Consider the following 18,701-nt stretch of genomic DNA (forward strand, 5'->3'; position numbering starts at 1 on the left):
TCGCGCAGGTTCGAAGCCAGCCGTGCTGGCGTAAGAGACCCTGTTTCAAAAATATAAAATAGGTCTGGGAGTGTAGCCCGGAGGAAGGAGGGCTTCCAGGAACCCCAGTACCACTAAAACAGTATGAAAGTCTTATATTAATTTCTTTTTTGCTTACCCTTATAACTTACTTCATAAAAATTAAGAACCACTGTTTCTAGTTTCCATATAGACTATTCTAGAAACATAAAAAAGGAATATTCTCTAGAGTTATTTCAGGAACTGGTGTTCTTTTAATTGATCAACAGGATTATTCTCTATATTCATTTTATACCACAAACTCTTACAAAATGTTAGAATATGCTAAATTATGGCTAATAAAAGAATATTATACTCACCTTTTTGAAATCAGAATTTAGTCTCAAAATGATTCCCCTGCCCCTTTTATGGGGGGGGGGTACTGCAGAATGAACTCAGAGGCATTCTACCTCTGAACTAGGAGGCTGGCCTCAAACCTACAATCTTCCTGTCTAACAGCCTCCCAGTTGCTGGAATTACAGACATTCACCACAGGGCCCAGTTCTAAAATGATTTAACTCTAACATGTACCTTTTCTTCCTAATTTTAGGAAGTTAGTCTTATCTACCTAGCTTTATTCATTACTAAAGCCTTGATCTAAAGTTTTGGTAATACTGCCACCAAGTGGTGATGATGCCTCATTCCCCATATACTCTCAAGTATTTTGCTTTGATTAAAATCTTATTTAATGCCCAAGCTTGGGAGGCGGAGACAGGAGGATCGAGGACCTCACAGGTTGGAAGCCAGCCGCGCTGGCTTAAGAGACCCTGTTTCCAAATAAAAATATAAAAAATAGGTCTGAGAGTGTAGCCCGTAGGTAGAAGGGCTTCCAGGAACCCCAGTACCACACACACACACACACACACACACACACACACACACATACACAGTCTTACTTGATTAATGATTTTTTTATTCTATAAAAAATTTAACGTGATCGGTAGATATAAAAATATACAATTCTGTTTGTTTTAAAGCATATTTGAAGCGTTATAAGATAGTCTTTTACTTTCTGATTAATCCTTTATATTCGTTCTTCTTTGTATTCTGTCCCAATGTTATAAACTCTTAGCAACATTATTTCATAGACTACAGTCAACTTTTTCAAGACTTTCTAAAAAACCAAAACTGTTATTTTGTACTCTACCACTGAGCTACCACCCTATTCTCTTTAAAAAAAAAAGTCTTTTTTTTTTTTAATGGTCACTTTGCCGGGCATGGTGGCACACACTTGTAATCCCAGTGCTTGGGAGGCTGAGGTAGGAAGATCACATAGGTTCACGGACAGCCTCAGCTACTTAGCGAGGCCCTTCACAACTCAGTGAGGCCCTGTTTCAAAAATAAAAAAAACTTGCCGGGCGTGGTGGCGCATGCTTGTAATCCCAGCATTTGGGAGGCTGACACCGGAGGATGGCAGTTCGCGGACAGCCTCAGCTACTTAGTGAGGCCCTTTGCAACTCAGTAAGACCTGGTTTCAAAATAAAGAATAAAAAATAGGGCAGGGGGTGTAGCTCGGAGGTCAAATGCCCCTGAGTTCCATTCCCAGACCCACACACACAAAAAAAAGAAAATAAAAATAAAAAAACTAAAAAATAGGGCTGGGCCCGGTAAGGTACAATGCCCCTGTGTTCCATCTCTGGTACCGCAAAAACATTTTTAAAAATGCTGTTTTCATGTGAAACAAGGTTAAATTTAAAATGTAAAAAGCAATAAAAGCTAAAAATCTTCACTTTCTTGATGGCAAAATTTTAGTTCCCCTTCAAAATAATGTAACTATTAAAATGTGACCTATGTTACAAATGTAGAATAAATTATTTCTAAATCTCTGCTTTTATCAAATAATCTACATCTCAAGTTGTACAAGCAAGTCATTCTAATCCCTTTTTATTGTTTCTCTTAACCATAGCACAGATAATAACGTGTGTGTGTGTGTGTGTGTTTTGCTAGGGATCAAACCCATGCCCTTGCACAAGCTAGATAAGTACTTCTACCATTGAGCTGTACCTCCAGCCCTGGATAATGATTTTGTTTTCAAGTTGATTCACAGCAACAATACTAGAGATATGGTTCAAAGAACAGACCTTTTAGAATAAAGATAAGACTTCTCTTTTATGATTTAACATTTTATTGCTGTCTATACTGATCATATACGTAGTGCAAATAATGGCTTGTGGTGGTAATAAAGCATTCTTGAATTATAGACCAAGGCTATACACTCAACAAACCTGCTTTACATAATCCACACAATATTTTAGATTTAATACAGAAATTCAGAGCTAGGAGACAAGTCTCAATGTGTTATATTTAAAACATCTGTTGTTCTTAAATTTGACATTTTCCGTGAAAAGTGGCACAATCTCAACTAATGATTAATGGAAGAATACAACCACAAATAGTAATAGGAGCCTGAGAAAAATATGTCTTTAAGAAAAGTCACACACAAACACTAATATGCATTATGGTCAGGCTTAAGCAAAATTTTCAAATTGTGTTTAATTATATGTGAAGAATGTAAATTACAAAGTTTGATTAAACTAGTGAAATATTACAAAGAAAGCAAGTTCACTTAGTGTTATACTTCTTTTCAGTTACCTAGAAGAGAAAACAGTTCAAGCATTCACAGCAAATGCAACACCATTTTTATTTTCACAGTTACTGAAAATCATTCAAATATTAAATAATTTAATTTCAAAGTATTACTTATGCATACATATTACCTGTAACAGCATGACCTTTTACTTGAAAAAGGACAAATATTATACTTACTTATTTACATATTGCCCATTACACTGATGGGCTTTTTTTAAATGGTTTTCTAAGTTTTGTTAAAAAAAAAAAATACATACTTAAAAAGAATGAACCAAAACAATGCCACCTAAGTCACATCTTGTCATCAGACATCTTTGTCTTTATAACAATTCAACTGATAAGTTTTAAGAATCAACTTCATCCTAAAATATAAGGAACATTTTAACAAACAACAAAAAAAATGCTATTTAAATACAATAAATCGTGCTTCCATAATAAAAGTGTCTTTTAAAAATGAAAAATGGTAAAGAACAAAAATATTTCCCTAACTCACAATACTGCATAATAAATGTAAACTTTTTAAATATTTCTTTTCCTTTAGACATTTTTTTCTCTACTTTGATGCCTCATTATGAAGAGCCTTGTTCAGGTTTTACTGTCAAGTAAATGCACTTATTTTGGAAAGTTTTTTTTAAATAATTAAGTAATAGGCATTCTCCACTGTTAGAACAACTTCTCTTAAGGTAGTTTACTATTTAACACTCTGCCTTTTATATAAAGCTGACCCTGGTTCTTTGTGTGACTTACTACATTTTTGCCTATAGCCATCCCCACAAAGGATGAAGTCAAGTTTTAGGAAGAAACTAAGTAAATATGTTGAAAAATAGAAGGACCAATTTATAGATCTGAACTAGGAAATAAGCCTAGGTTCATTCCTGAAATAGGTCTTTCATTAAGTGAAGATCAAATGACTTTCACAGTTTTATTAATCTTCAGTTAGTACTAATCTGACCAACAGGCTTAGTAGATAACATTTCATTCTTACTGTTTTATACAAAATGCTTTAGGAGAAAGTTTTAATGAAACATTGTATAAAATGTTATTTTCTATAGTTTATAGTGCTTAGTATTAGAGGTGTTCTGTGAAACTGAACATAAAAGTAAAGTAATCCTGTTACCCCCAAATACATGTTAGATTTCTAGTTCATTAAGCAATAGCCATGTCTCCTAAGTACCACCAAGATTCAATTAAAAGGCAAGTTAAAGAACTATTCCTCCACATGAAGTTCTGTTAGGGCTCAGTTGTCTATTCACTTTTCACTGGAAGAAAAAACTTTCACTTACTCTTTCTCTGTGCTTTTTCCCCAATATATGGTCACATATATTCTGAAAAAACTTAAATAGCAAATGTACTTTTTAAAAGATGATATATCCAAGAAATCTATATTCAATCCAATCTAACCTGCTCAAATATTCAAATGTTGCTAGAGTAATTTTTTAAAGGAATAACATATTTAGTTCCCAGTCCAATATTCTTTTATATATATCCTAAATTAACTATCATATTTGAAAAGTAAAATTTCTTGCAACATGTTATGTGCAAATTAACTCTTCACCACAAAACTTTAAAGAACTGCCACATTTAAAATCAAGCAACATCCAATACTCCAGCAGCTACAAGTTGCCTTGAAAGCCAGTCCAACCCTTCATAGAGCCCCATACCACTTCGAGCATCACAGCCCTGAATATACCAGCTACGACCACAGCACAGTTTATGCAGACTGAGAAGTTCAGTGATTTCTTCTACTGAAAGGGCTCCAGCAACATCCTGAAAGATACATATACAGTGGACTTTCAATCAGTCCATCCAAATTGTCACTTTTTCTGATTGTCAACTATTTATGTAGAGATCTATTATAGCATTCTAACTAAAGCCTAAACAAAAGTTAAAACCCAGATTCACCTTTTAATAGTAATTTAGAATTTAACAGAAAAATTTGGAGTTGGTTAAAATGAAGTATATTACAATGAAGTTAATAAATGCCATATAACCTCAGTGAACCATACTGCCTAAGTCAAAAAAGAAATTAACATATATACCATAAAAATGGTTTATATAGGGATCACATAATGAATGGTTCATTATATTTCCCACTACGACTGCTCCTTACTTCCACTTCTCAGGAGCAACAACCATAATGCTTTTTCACATTATTTTTCCAGAAAATTTCCATGCATATTCATGCAAATAAACACAAAAAGAAACACATCTTAGACTTTCTGTACCTTACAGATTTTAGGATTTTTAGCATGTTGAATTAAAGATAAATACCCTTCCATTATCAGCTCATGAAGATTTTCTATATTTATTTGTTCACTTATTTAATTTTAGTTGTTAACTACATCTTGTCTTTACTCCCTTGCCCTGAACCATTCTGTATTCTAACCCCCAAAATTATAATCTAAAACACTGGCATGATCAAATAACCCACTAGTTCTAAATCATTTTGATGATTCTCCTTTGCTCATAGACTAAAACCTAAATTTCTTAGTCTGGCCTATCAGGCCTTTACAATGTGACCACATTTGTTATCTAGATTTTTTTCTTCATCATCCTCTACCTACTCCTCACATACAAATCGGTTTGATGCTTTCTAAAACACTCATGCAATTGTTCTCTCTGCCTGTAATGTTCTTTCCTTCACATATGAATTGAAAGTCTTACCCATAATTTCAACTCTCATAATTTCAATTCAAATTCTACCTTTTACAACTCTTATGAGAAATCGTCTTTAAGAACTATTTTCTCCTTAGTCTCTATAATGCTTTATAAATATTATTGAAATTACTTGCCAATTTTCTATTAGAATCTCATGTGTGCACATATATACACAAAAGTGTTTTCTTTTTTATATATACCAAGGTACCCAGCACAGCACTTTCTACATAGATTCTATTCACAGTTACAATGCAGAAATTTTATAAGTATCTACTGAATTGATACTCTTCGAAATCCTTTCAGTTGCTTTATGACTGGAACACACAAACCTACTAAAATAAATATTCTAATATAAAATACATTACCTGTTTGTTAGCAAAAATCAGTAGCAACGCATCTCGAAGTTCCTTTTCTGTTAACAACTTTGCAAGTTCACTGTGTGCTTCACTAATTCTGTCTCTATGACTGCTGTCAACAACAAATACAACAGCTACCCCCAAGAAAGAAAGACCCACAAAATATTCCATTAGTTGTTTTGTTAAGTTTCAGTAAGTGAACCAAATATTGAATGCTTTCATTATTATAGCTAGAATTTGTTCACCATCACTGTTTTTACTTAAGGCTACTATATAATGGCAGGAGCACTTACTAATGTTATAATCTCAAGTAGTTCACATAACTTCACAAGTTTGGTTTTACCTATCAAAGATTTACAACACTTGCTCTATCAAACACAAACTTTTATATAGCAATGCTTTTTTCTCGTAATGACTGAAAATGTTCTCATCTTTTACCTATTGATATTACTTGTTCTCTGAATACTACTTCTGTTACAAAATGACTCTTTAAATAAACATATCACCGTCTTCATCTCTCTATAGGTTAAACATCCAGACTTCCAACCATTCCTCATAGCCAGTCTTTCTTTTTTCTATTAATCATGGTTCATATTAAATAATATCAAAAATTCCTAGCCAGGTAAAGTGGCACACACTTGTAATCCCAGAACTTGAGGCTAAGACAGAAAGATCACAGGTTGAAGGACAGCTTCAGCAATGTAGTAGATTCTTTTCAACTTAACAAGAGACCCTCTTTCAAAATAAAAATGAAATAGGACTACGTGTATGGCTCAGAGGTAGGACATCCCTAGATTCAATCCTCATTACTAAAGACAAAAAGTACCAAAATAGACCAAAGAATATTATGTTCATATATGTAGGTATCACTACCAACCCATTAGCATGTACTGGGCAGGGAAGGGACAGAAGTAACAGGATGTGGTGTGGAGGGAAACACACATTCATAAGAATGTATCATTTTAGCCCGGCGTGCTGGCGCACACTTGTAATCCCAGCATTTGGGAGGCTGAGACAGGCGGATCACAGTTCATGGACAACCTCAGCTACTTAGTGAGGCCCTTTGCAACTCAGTGAAACCCTATTTCAAAATAAAAACTTCAGCTACTTAGTAAGGCTCTCAGCAACTTAGTGAGACCCTGTTTCCAAATAAAGTATAAAATAGATCTGGGAGTATAGCCCAGAGGGTCCATCCCCAGTACCACCAAAAAAAAAAAAAAAAAGAATCACTTTGAATCTCAGTACAATATATAACTACATTTGCCTTAAAAACATTCCAAAGTGAAAATAATTACTTAGTCCTCCATCTAGGCGGAAGGTAAAATGACATGTGTAACAGGTGCGAAAGCATAAGCTTCATGTTGGAGTGTGAGAGGCAAAAGTGCAGAAATGAAGCCCCAAAGCGAATAAAAGCCAGATGGAGAAGAATACATCACATACAGAGTTTGGTCAAGGGCGAGCCACTGTAGGTCACTCTGCAGATAACAACTAATTATAAATAAATGTAAGTATATTGAGAGATAAGGAGCTAAATGTTAAGATAAATTGAATAAATCAGCAGAAATATGCACCACAAATTTGACTCTTTACCACTCTATTAATAGTGATCGCACATTTGAATGCTGATAATAAATATTAACTCTGTGCAGCCATGAGGTAAGTGCTCTTAACTGCCTTAACATCTAAGTATTGTTTTTATTCTACAATGGTGCTTTATCATGAGTAATACAAAAATCCTGCCGGGCGTGGTGGTGCAGCATTCAGGAGGCTGGGACCAGAGGACTGCAGTTCAAGGACAGCCTCCACTACTTAGGGAGGCCCTTTACAACTCAGTGAGACCCTGTTTCAAAAAATAAAGACTTAAAAAAATTAGGGCTGGGGGTGTAGCTCAGAGGTAGAATGCCCCTGATACCCCCCCCCAAAAAAAACCTAAAAAACCATACCACAATCTTTTTTTTTTTTTTTAAATAAGGGGCTGACCAAGCCGGGCGTGGTGGCGCATGCTTGTAATCCCCGCGCTTGGGAGGCGGAGACAGGAGGATCACGCAAGTTCGAAGCCAGCCGCACTGGCGTAAGAGACCCTGTTTCAAAAATATAAAATAGGTCTGGGAGTGTAGCCTGGAGGTAGAACCCCAGTACCACCAAAAATAAAAATAAATAAATAAATAAACAAATAAGGGGCTGGCCACTGATTTATATTCAAGTATTTAATCACTGTTTAAATATCAGTTTTGCTACTTAAATTTATGAACTAAAAATTGTCATCCTAGCCAGTCTCAGAAAGTGAAGGGTCATATGTTTTCTCTCATATATGGAAACCAGAAAAAAACTGAGGATCAAAGGGACTTCAGATAAATGAAGAGAGGTACCAGTAGAAGAGTGGAAGGGGATTTGGGAAGGGAGGCTGGGAGAGGCAGAAAGAGACTTAATGGAGGAAATAGTTCAAATGATGCTATTGTTATATGAAATTACCAATACAAACCACAATATGTACAGAGGGGGAGGGAGTGGGTTAGGGTCTGAGGGAAACACACCAAGTGCTGTGTGCATATATGTTTTTCTGAACCTCATCATGATGTATAATTATAACACACCAATAAAACTGTAATTTAAAAAGATGTCATTTTTTTGCTCTCACCTTGAGTATTGAGGTAATAATGTTTCCACAATGGTCTTAACTTATGTTTTCCACCTACATCCCAAATAGTGAATTTTAAATTTTTATATTCTACAGTTTCCACATTAAAACCTGTTTAAAAAAAAAGTTAATTTTATACTGTACTTATGTTTACAATGAATAGCACCTCACAGTCAAGTCCCTGTTTATAATTGTGACTTAGGAATCATAGCAATATCTACCGAAGCCCCACCAACTCCACTCATAACCCTACGTGGGGAATAGGTGCCTTAAACAGCTGCTAGCCCACTCCATCTCCATGAGGGTCCTTAGGACCCAGGAATCCAAATTCCAGCTTTGTCCCATTCCTCTTCCTTCACTCTAACCCTCTACCAGGATCACCAATCTTCTATTCCAGAGTCTCGCCAGTACTCTGCTCCATTTTCCTATCCCACCACCACATTTCAATCCCACAGATACTAGTGTGTGTGTGTGTGTGTGTGTGTGTGTGTGTGTGTGTGTGTGTGTGTGTTTACTTTATTTGTCTGAAATGCTGGTGTCTTAGAACCATAAAAGAGCCTATAATACCCTGAAAACTTAGTTATAAGCTAAACACTTTTCCATAAGATGTCCATTAAGGTAAAAAAACAACATTCATACTTACCAATTGTTGGAATGGGCTGCATGAACTCATCCTGTTTTAGCTTAAATAAAATAGTAGTTTTTCCAGCACCATCTAATCCTAACGTAACAACCCGAATTTCCATTTTGGGTCCAATGTGAACTCTATTGTCCTGTAAGTTAAAAATATATAAATCTTTATTTTTAATGTGGAGTTAGAAAGTAACAGCATTTATGCCTTTCTCTTTATTTATAAATCACTTTTATCTTTTTTTTTTTTTTTTTTTTTTTTTGGTGGTACTGGGGTGGAACCCAGAGGCTTTCTACCTCCGGGCTATATTCCCAGACCTATTTTAAATTTTATTTGGAAACAGGGTTTCACTAAGTTACTGAGAGTCTCACTAAGTAGCTGAGACTGGCTTCAAACCTGTGCGATCCTCCTGTCTCAGCCTCCCAAGCGCGGGGATTACAAAGCGTGCGCCGCCACGCCTGGCTTTACTTTTATCATTTCCCTATCTCTTGTGCCTTCCTCAACCCCAGTACAATCTGAATTGTATTCCTCACAATCCTCTGAATCCAATCTTCTCAAGAACATAAATTTCCGCCTGTGGCTAAATCTATCCTTAGTAAAACGGATCACTTTTGTTTTTGTATGAATTTAAAAAGACATATATTTCCACTTAATTTTCCCAGACTTTTTATTCAACCAAATTTTTCAATAAAATGTTTTTATTTTGTCCTAAAAACAACCCTCAAAATTAGAGCTAAGTCAATTAAAAATGAAATCTGCTACTCAATACCCAGAAATATCTACTGCTAACAATTTTGATGTGTATCCCTCTGGACACATTCCTATGTACATACTGGCTTACATTACTAAAAAAAAATTCTTTATAAAAACAAACTTAATACCATACAGTGCAACTAACATTTTTCATTCAACACTACATATGGCATCTTTTCAACACATACAGATAAAATTTTATTTTAATGGGCTCATTATATCCCATAAAGTATAATTTAGCCAACTTTTGTTAGATTTTTAGAACTGATTTTCTAATATTACAAAGAATGCTATGATGAATGCATGTTTTTACATTCCTAGCTGCATATCCTTTCTGTCTCACTTCTCTAAGTTATGATTTTTTTGTGTGTATGTGGTGCTGAGGACTGAGCCCAGGGGCATTCTACCTCTGAGCTACACCCCCTGCCCTATTTTTTATTCTGAATTTTGAAACAGGGTCTCACTAAGTTGTAGAGGGCCTCACTAAGTAGCTGAGGCTGGCCTCAAACCTAAGATCCTCCTGTCTCGGCCTCCCATGTAGAAGCATGTACCACCATGCCCAGAAAATTGGTAAAATGATAAAAGTGGCACAAAATTATTGCAAGGATGAATTCTTTTAAATATATACTGGGCATGGTGGTACATGCCTGTAAACTCAGTACTTAGGAAGCTGAGACAGAAGGACTACAGGTTAGCAGGACCTCAGCAATTTACTTAGTAACTATTTCAAAATTTAAAGGGGAGGGGATAGGCATTGTAGCTCAGAGGTAGAATGCCCCTGAATTCAAACCCCAGTATCACAAAAATAAACATAAAAGTCCTTATAATAGTTCCTGACATGTGTTATAGATGTCAGAAAATATTTTGATTCCTCTTTTGAATGGTCTTCTTGGCTTTTATGAAATAAAACTTTGCTATTTTCATTCCTTTTCTGAAAATCTTACTTTCCTTTCATTCTTTTTATGTGTTGGTACTCTTAAAGTCTATAGGAGGCCTCCTTTTCATTCTGTATACTCTATTTTACTCCCTGAGCTTCAATTACCAACTATATGGTGGCTTCCAAGTCTACAATGAAATCCAGTACTAAGCCTCAAAAATAAAACAACGTAAGGATCAGAATATTATTACAGAAACTCTAGAGATTTGCTAAGCTACACAAGAAAGAAAATCCAAGAAAAAATTCCAGTGAAAGGGAATTCTGAGTATCCATCATTGTTATTCCTTTACTGAACACAGGAAAGTATACGCAAGAGAAAACTATAAAATACTAATAAACTGAATTCAATAACACTCTTAAAGGATTATAGATGATGATCAAATAGGATGTAAGCCTGGAAGGCAAGAACTACTGAGCATCAATCAATGTTAAAAAAAAACCACATTTTAAAAGAATGACGAGAACAACATGGTAATCAACATATGGAAAAAAATATTTGACAAGTTCCAGCACCATTTCTTGTTAGAAACACTTAAACTAGGAACAGAAGGAAACATAAGCCATATATGTATACAGTTAACATCATATACAATGATGAAAAACTGAAAGCTTTTCCTCTAAGGGCTAAGGCTGCCCACTCTCACCACTCTATTAGCACAACAATCATTGAGTATCCTAAGCACAGCAATTAAGAAAGAAAAAGAGTCGGGCATAACGGCCCACACTTATAGTCCCAGCATTTTAGAGCTGAGACAGCCTCAGCTACTACTTAGGGAGGCCCTTTGCAACTTGAGACCCTGTTTTAAAATAAAGAATAAAAAATAGGGCTAGGGGTGTAGCTTGGAGGTAGAATGTCCCTGGGTTCTATCCCAGTACCGCCAAAAAAAAGAAAAGAAAAAAAAGAAGAAAAAGAAAAAGAAAAGGCAACCAATTAAAAGAAGATGTGAAATTTTCTTCAAAGATGACATGATTTTAAATGCATACACCCTAAAAATTACACAAAAAACATGAATTCAGCAAAACTGCATAATATAAGATCAGCACACAAAAACTTTTTATACACTAACAATAAAAGATTTTTAAAAAATTAAGAAAACAAATCCATTTAAATTAGCATCGAAAGCTGGGCATGGTGGCGCACGCTTGTAATTCCAGCACTCGGTAGGCTGAGACCGGAGGATTGTGGTTCGCGGACAGCCTCAGCTACTTAATGAGGCCCTCTGCAACTCAGTGAGACCCGATTTCAAAATAAAGAATAAAAAATAGGCAGGGAGTGTAGCTCAGATGTCGAATGCCCTTGAGATCCATCCCCAGACCCACAATAAATAAATATAAATAAATAAGTAAATAAATAAGCATCAAAAAGAATGAGATACTTAAGGATAAATCTAGACAAGAAGATGAAATATTTGACATTTAATAACATCCCATATTCATGGGTTAGAAAATTAATATTGTTAAGGTCTTAATACTAATCTATATATTCAGTATAACCCCTTTCAAAATCCTAATGACATGGGCAGGGGATACAGCTCAGTGGTAAGGTTCTTGTTAGCACATGCAGGGCCCTAGGTTCAATCCTCAGTACTAGGGGAAAAAATATTCCAATGACATTTTTAGTACATATAAGATAAAAATAATTCTATGATCTCAAGGGACACTGGATAGCGAAAACAATTTTTAAAAAGAACAAAGTTGGAAGCCTCATACTTAGTGATTTCAAAATATTTTACCAAGTTATAGTAATGAAAACCTTATTGGTGCTGGCATAAAGACAGACATAGCAACAAAGAGAACAGAGAGCCCAAATATAAACTACACATATGGTCAAATGTCTTCAATAAGGGTGCTGAGCATCTCTAAATGGAGAAAGGCAGTCTCTTCCATAAATGTGCTGAAGAAACTAGGTATCCATATATAAAATAATAAAAGTAGATGCTTATACCACATATAAGAATTAGCTAAAAATGGTATTACAGCCCTAAATGTTAAAACAAAACTATAAAACTCTTTGAAGAAAACCAGAGAAAAGTTTCATGACACTGAATTTGACAATGATTTCCTAGAAATGACAACAAAAACACAAGTAAAGAAAGCAAAAACAGACAAATGGCTATATCAAATTTAAAAGTTGAGTCATACAGGGATGTAACCAATATTTGCAAATGGGAGAGAATATTTGCAAATGAATGATATGTCAGAGGATTAATAACCAGAATATGTTAAAACCTCCTACAACTGAATAACAAAAGTAGCCAAGCGTGGTGGCACACGCCTGTAATCCTAGCATTTGGGAGGCTGAGACTGAGGATTGCGGTTCGCGGACAGCCTCAGCCACTTAGTGAGGCCCTCTGCAACTCAGTGAGACCCAGTTTCAAAACAAAGAATAAAAAATAGGGCAGGGGCTGTAGCTCAGAGGTCGAATGCCCCTGGGTTCCATCCCACAAACAAACAAAGAAAAAAAAATTTAAAGAAACAATTTAACAGATGGGCAAAGGATTTTAATGAACATATTGAAGACAATATGTAAATGGATAAATAAGCATATGAAAACATGAACACCACCACTAATCATCAGAATAATGCAATTCCAAACCAGAAGAAACCAGGCATGATGGCTCAGGCTTGTAATCCTGTTACCTGGGAGGCTAAGACAGGAGGATCGAATCACAGGTTCACAGCTAGCCTCAGCTACTTAGTGAGGTTCTCTGCAACTTAGTAAGACTGTTTCAAAAAAAAAAAAAAAAAAGAATAAAAAATAGGGCTGAGTGAGTAGCTCAGAGGTGGAATGCCCTGAGATTCCATCCCCAGTACCACACACACACACACACACACACACACACACACACACACACACACAAATGGAAGATAAAACCACATAACAACTAAAATGGCCACTATACCAAAGAACAGAAAATAACAAGTGCTGGAGAAAATTCAGAAAAATTGCAACCCATGTACAGCAAAGGTGGGACTGTAATATGGTGTTAAATACTACAGAAAACAGTATGATGAGGCCTAAAAAATAAAAACAAGCCTACCATATGATCTCCTAATTTCACTTCTGGGTATCTATGTACAGGAATTAAAAGCATGGTCTCAAACAAATATTTGTATATCCATTTTCAAAGCAGTACTTAATAACCAAAAGGTGGAAGAAACCCAATTATCTACTGACAGATTGATGGATAAGTGAAATGTGGCATATTCTAGTGAAACAGTATTCAGCCTTTAAAAGGGAATGAAGCATTAAGCAGTTGACCCCAACAAAGATTACCCTAGTTTGAAATTTACTCCCTTTTCTACTTGGGGCTGGTGAATCTTCCTCCTGATGCTTCAGAAGAAGTAGGTTCCTCTGCCCTGGTCTCCTGGTACCTCCGCAGATCTCAAGGTCAGAGCAGTTCCTTTCCCCAGCATCTCTTTCCTATCCCTATTCCAGGGATTGTTTTGCTACTGATTTTCCACTTCAACCTTTAAATTTACCTTCGGGAGACTTCCGGGAAGATGGCGACCGAGAAAAGCGGGGCTTAAGAGCCTCGCTAACAACCAATCTCCATTACCACAAAATCAGCGCCTTTCATAGCCAGAAAACACCATCACCAGAGAAACAAAAAAATCACCAGGCTCCAGAGAGAAAGCGGACTGAGAACAGAGCTCAGAGCCACAGAGGAGATACACCGGCCTCACGCCCGAGGACGCGGCAGCAGCGGCGAATTCACCGGACGGCTACAGCAAGCCGAGGTGAGCCACTGCGGAATAGCCAGGCGGGATTTTTCAGCGCAGGGAACATTTAAAGCTCCCAGTGGCTGAGCTCAGCACACGCTGCAAGGACTCAGAGTGGAATTCAAAACCAAGAAGAAATAAGCCAGCCTCACGGCCGAGGGCGTGGCAGGAGCGCCATATTTCCAACGGCGGCAGCAGCAGCGAATTCAACGAGTCCAGTACAGCTACATCTGCGAACTCAAGAACAGTGAGTCAAATTGCGGGCCACAGAGGAGAAATCCCAGTACTGTACTCCCTGGGACTTGACCCAGTGGGGGAGTGGCGGTGGCAGAGATATCACACCATAGGAGAACGTGCGACCTGGCACCCCCCATAGTTTAAAGCAGCCTCTATCGACTCCCTGGGTCGGAGACTCTGTGATACAACCCAGTAAAGGAGTAGTGGGGTCTGAGATACTACAGACTAGAGATCCAGAGCACCTTAAGTGAAGCCATAGTGACCCAAGGGAAGAACCCAGAGAAGGCCCAAACTTCCGAAATCATGGGAAAGAGGAATAACACTGGAGCAATGAATGCCCACAACCCCACAACATCAGAACCCGATAAAACAGAAAATCAGAGATTTCTAGAAGATCAAATCAGGAAAATAACTGTAGAAATAATAGAGGTGCTTCGAAAAGAACTCAGAGAGAGCCAAAAAGAGATAAAGGATGCAATTAATGAAATAAAGGCCTCAATTCAAAGCACAAACAACCGATTAGACCACATGGAGAACAGAATCTCGCTCTTAGAAGATGATCATTCCAAAAATGAACGCATAGTTTCTAATCTAGAAAAAAATGTCCAACAGCAGGAATCTGACATTGAAGAAATATGGGCCCATTTTAAGAGAGCTAACCTAAGAATAATTGGAATAGAGGAGGGAAAAGAAAGTGAAACCAAAGGGATCAACAATCTCTTCAAGGAAGTAATAGCAGAAAATTTTCCAAACATAGAGCAAGAGGTTGATACACAGGTCCAGGAAACTTATAGAACTCCCTTTAGACAGGATTGGAGAAGAGGATCCTCACGCCACATAATTGTCAAAATGACCAATGTGGAAGCCAAGCAGAGAATCTTAAAGGCAACAAAAACAAAGGGCCAACTGACATTCAGAGACAAACCAATTAGAATCACTCCAGACTTCCCAAACCAAGTCATGAGAGCCAGAAGGGCTTGGAGTAACATATTCCAAACTCTAAAAGAAAACAACTTCCAGCCAAAAATTTTCTACCCAGCAAAACTTTCTATCAAATTAGATGGAAAAATAAGAAGCTTCCATGACAAACAGAAACTGAAGGAATTTATGTCTTCAAAACCAGCGCTAGAGAAAATACTCAGATTAACTACAAAGAAGAAATAGGTAACACACACCAGAACCAGAGAAACAAGATTTTCCATCCAACAGACAACTAAGTTTGGTTATCTGTGGAGATTCATTATTTATGTTAGTCTTTTACCCATCTCTAAATTGTATTGTTTGCCTTTATTGTTGTTAATTTTTAGGATTTCTAGTTGGAATATTAATATACCTTCAGATATAGCATTTGGAAATATTTTATCCAATTCTATTAGTAACTTTTAACTCTGTTTACATTGTCTTTGGATATACAATATTTTTTTTATTTTTTAGGGAGTTTGTATACTCTTCTGTTGCCTGTGCCATTGAAATCATAACCAAGAAATCACTGCCAATTTCAATGTTGTGAGGTTTTATGACCCAGATTTTCTCCTAAAAGCTTATAGTCTTAAGATTTATATTTAGGTCTTTTATCTATTTTGAGTTAATATTTATATATGGGATTAGGTAAGGGTCCAATTTTATTCTTTTCCATGTAGTTATTATTTTTCAACAATATTTAGTTAAAAGATTATTATTTCTACCACCAAATGTTCATGGAAACCTTGTCAAAAATAACAATATAGGGAAGAATTTAGCTCTAGGCTTTTATTTAACTCCAATGGTTTATATATCTGCCTTTAGAATAGTACTACACTGTTTCAATTATTGTAGCTTTATATGGTTTGAAATCAGAAAATATATATCTTCTAGCTTTGTTCTTTTTCAAGATCGTTTTGGGTATCTAGAGTCCATATTCCATATTAGGATAGATTTTTTTTCTGAAAAATAAATATATAAATATATGATAGTTTCACCTAAAAAAAACAGAAAAAAATATTCTCTGGTAAGAAAGAAAGTAAAAAGAAATATTAAAATGTTATCTTTAAGTCATCAAAAGCTTGGTATCAGACAAATGAAACTGTTATGTGAGATTATCATTTCTAATTTTGGATAAATTGCTATAATACTAGATGTCAACCACTAAGCCAAGCATGGGAAGGAGGGATGGGGAGGGAATGGGGTGGGGATCGGGTGGGGGCTGACTGGGCGATGTGTGCATGTATGTCTACAAAAGTTTGTATCCCACTATGATGTATGAATACAGTGCACCAATAAAATAAATAAATAAATTTTAAAAAATAAAATAAAATAAAAGGGAATGAAGTCCTTTTAGATTATACAACCTAGATGAACTTTGAGGACATTATGTTCAGTGGAATAATCCTGCCACAAAACGACTAATACTGTTTTATTCCATTTATAAGAGGTATCTAAACTAATCAAATTCACAAAAACATGAAAGTAGAATGGTAGCTAGCAGGGGCCTAAGAGAGGATAGTTTAGGTTTGTAAGATGGAGAAGTCCTGGAAATGTGTTTCACAATAATATGAACGTACCTAATGGTACAAAAGCGTACATTTCAAAGTAAGATAGGCCTAGTGTGGTGGTGCATACCTGGAATCTCAGTGCCTGGGAGGCTGAAACAAAAGTATTAGAGTTTCTTAAAGGCCAATGTGTAGTAATGTGGCAAGACCCAGTTTCTAAATAAAAAATAAAATAGAGGTGAGGGTATACCTCAGACATAGAGGAGCCCTGGGTGCAATCCCAAGTACCATGCATGCACATAAAAATGGTAAGATGTTAAATTTTACATTATATATATTTTATCACTAAAAATGTAGCATATCCTCACAATAAAGTATCTTATAACTGAAAGAAGTATTAAAAAATTATATACTATTATGAGGTAATATTTAGGATATACAACTAAGTGAGAAAAAGCAAGGTAGAAAAAGTATTTTAAGATGTTCTACCTTTAAATGTGGTATATACATACATATTTTTCTATTGTTTAAATAATGAATAAAATTAAGAAAAATTCCCAATGGTTTTCTATGGGATATGAAGTAAAAAGGATGGAGAGAACAGTGATAGAAGAAGGTAGATCTCTCAGAATGAATCTTGCTTTGTAGATTTGACTCTAAACAATAAAAATGTTTCACATAACTATAAAACAAAATTATGTCCCTGATAACAGAAAGTAAAATATAACTCATGAGCCTTTTTTAAAATTTTTTGGTGGTGCTGGGGTTCCTGGAAACACTTCTACCTCCAGGCTACACTCCCAGACCTATTTTTATATTTTTATTTGGAAACAGGGTCTCTTGAGCCAGCGAGGCTGGCTTCAAACCTGTGCGATCCTCTTGTGTTCGCCTCCCAAGCGCAGGGATTACAAGCATGCGACACCACTCCTGGCTCTTATGAGCCTTTTAAAATCAAGGGAATACATTTTAAAATAAAACTTAAATATATCAACCAATGGCAAAATATAGACTTGTTTGGATTCTTTCTCAAACAAATGATTAAAAATTTTGTTTGGGCAGGGCGTGATGGTACTGTAATCCTAGTACTTGGGAGGCTGAGACAGAAGGATCTCAGGTTCGGGGCCAGCCTCAGCAACTTAACCAGACCTTTAGCAACTTAGTGAGACCCTGTTTCAAGATAAAAAATAAAATGGGTTGGTGGTATACTCAGACCCCCGGGTTCCATCCCCAGTAACACAAAAACTTTGCTTGGAAACAATCTGGGAAATTTGAGTTATAATAGAATAGTTGATAATAACAGAAAATATTAGAAACTTATTATCAAACTTTTGGGGTAAAATTTGGCTATACTTTAAAAAGAGTCTTTCTCTTTTAGAGATACATACTAAAATATTTCACAAATGAAATTATATAATCTTGGAGTCAAATGATACAATGTTAGTATTTGTTTCAAAATAACCAAGAGAACTAAGGGTAGGAAGAGTGTGAAAATGAGAAATGAAATAAGTTTGTATTTGTTAAACTGTGAGATAGGCATAGGAAGAGTCATTACATAATTTTTCTTTTCAATTTTGCATTGATTAAAGTTTTTTCTTAAGCCAGGCGTCATGAAGTATGCCTGTTATCCTAGTACTGAGAGGCTGAGAAAGGAGGA

At 35.9% G+C, this 18,701-nt stretch overlaps 1 protein-coding gene across 2 annotated transcripts in view; it reads right to left on the reverse strand.

Moving 5' to 3' along the window:
• Positions 1 to 4,233: 4,233 nt before the first annotated feature.
• The window catches only part of TRIM23 (tripartite motif containing 23), a gene marked incomplete at both ends in the record, with an annotated part of 37,039 nt that continues 22,571 nt past the window's right edge, over positions 4,234 to 18,701 (reverse strand). For both annotated transcript variants that reach the window (XM_080701041.1, XM_080701040.1), the window contains 4 exons: positions 4,234 to 4,413; positions 5,670 to 5,794; positions 8,299 to 8,409; positions 8,942 to 9,071. In XM_080701041.1, the coding sequence (XP_080557167.1) occupies positions 4,234 to 4,413; positions 5,670 to 5,794; positions 8,299 to 8,409; positions 8,942 to 9,071 (546 nt within the window). The remainder of the gene's footprint in view (positions 4,414 to 5,669; positions 5,795 to 8,298; positions 8,410 to 8,941; positions 9,072 to 18,701) is intronic.

Source organism: Muscardinus avellanarius (assembly GCF_963383645.1).
Source record: "Muscardinus avellanarius genome assembly, chromosome: 1".
NCBI lineage: Eukaryota > Metazoa > Chordata > Mammalia > Rodentia > Gliridae > Muscardinus > Muscardinus avellanarius.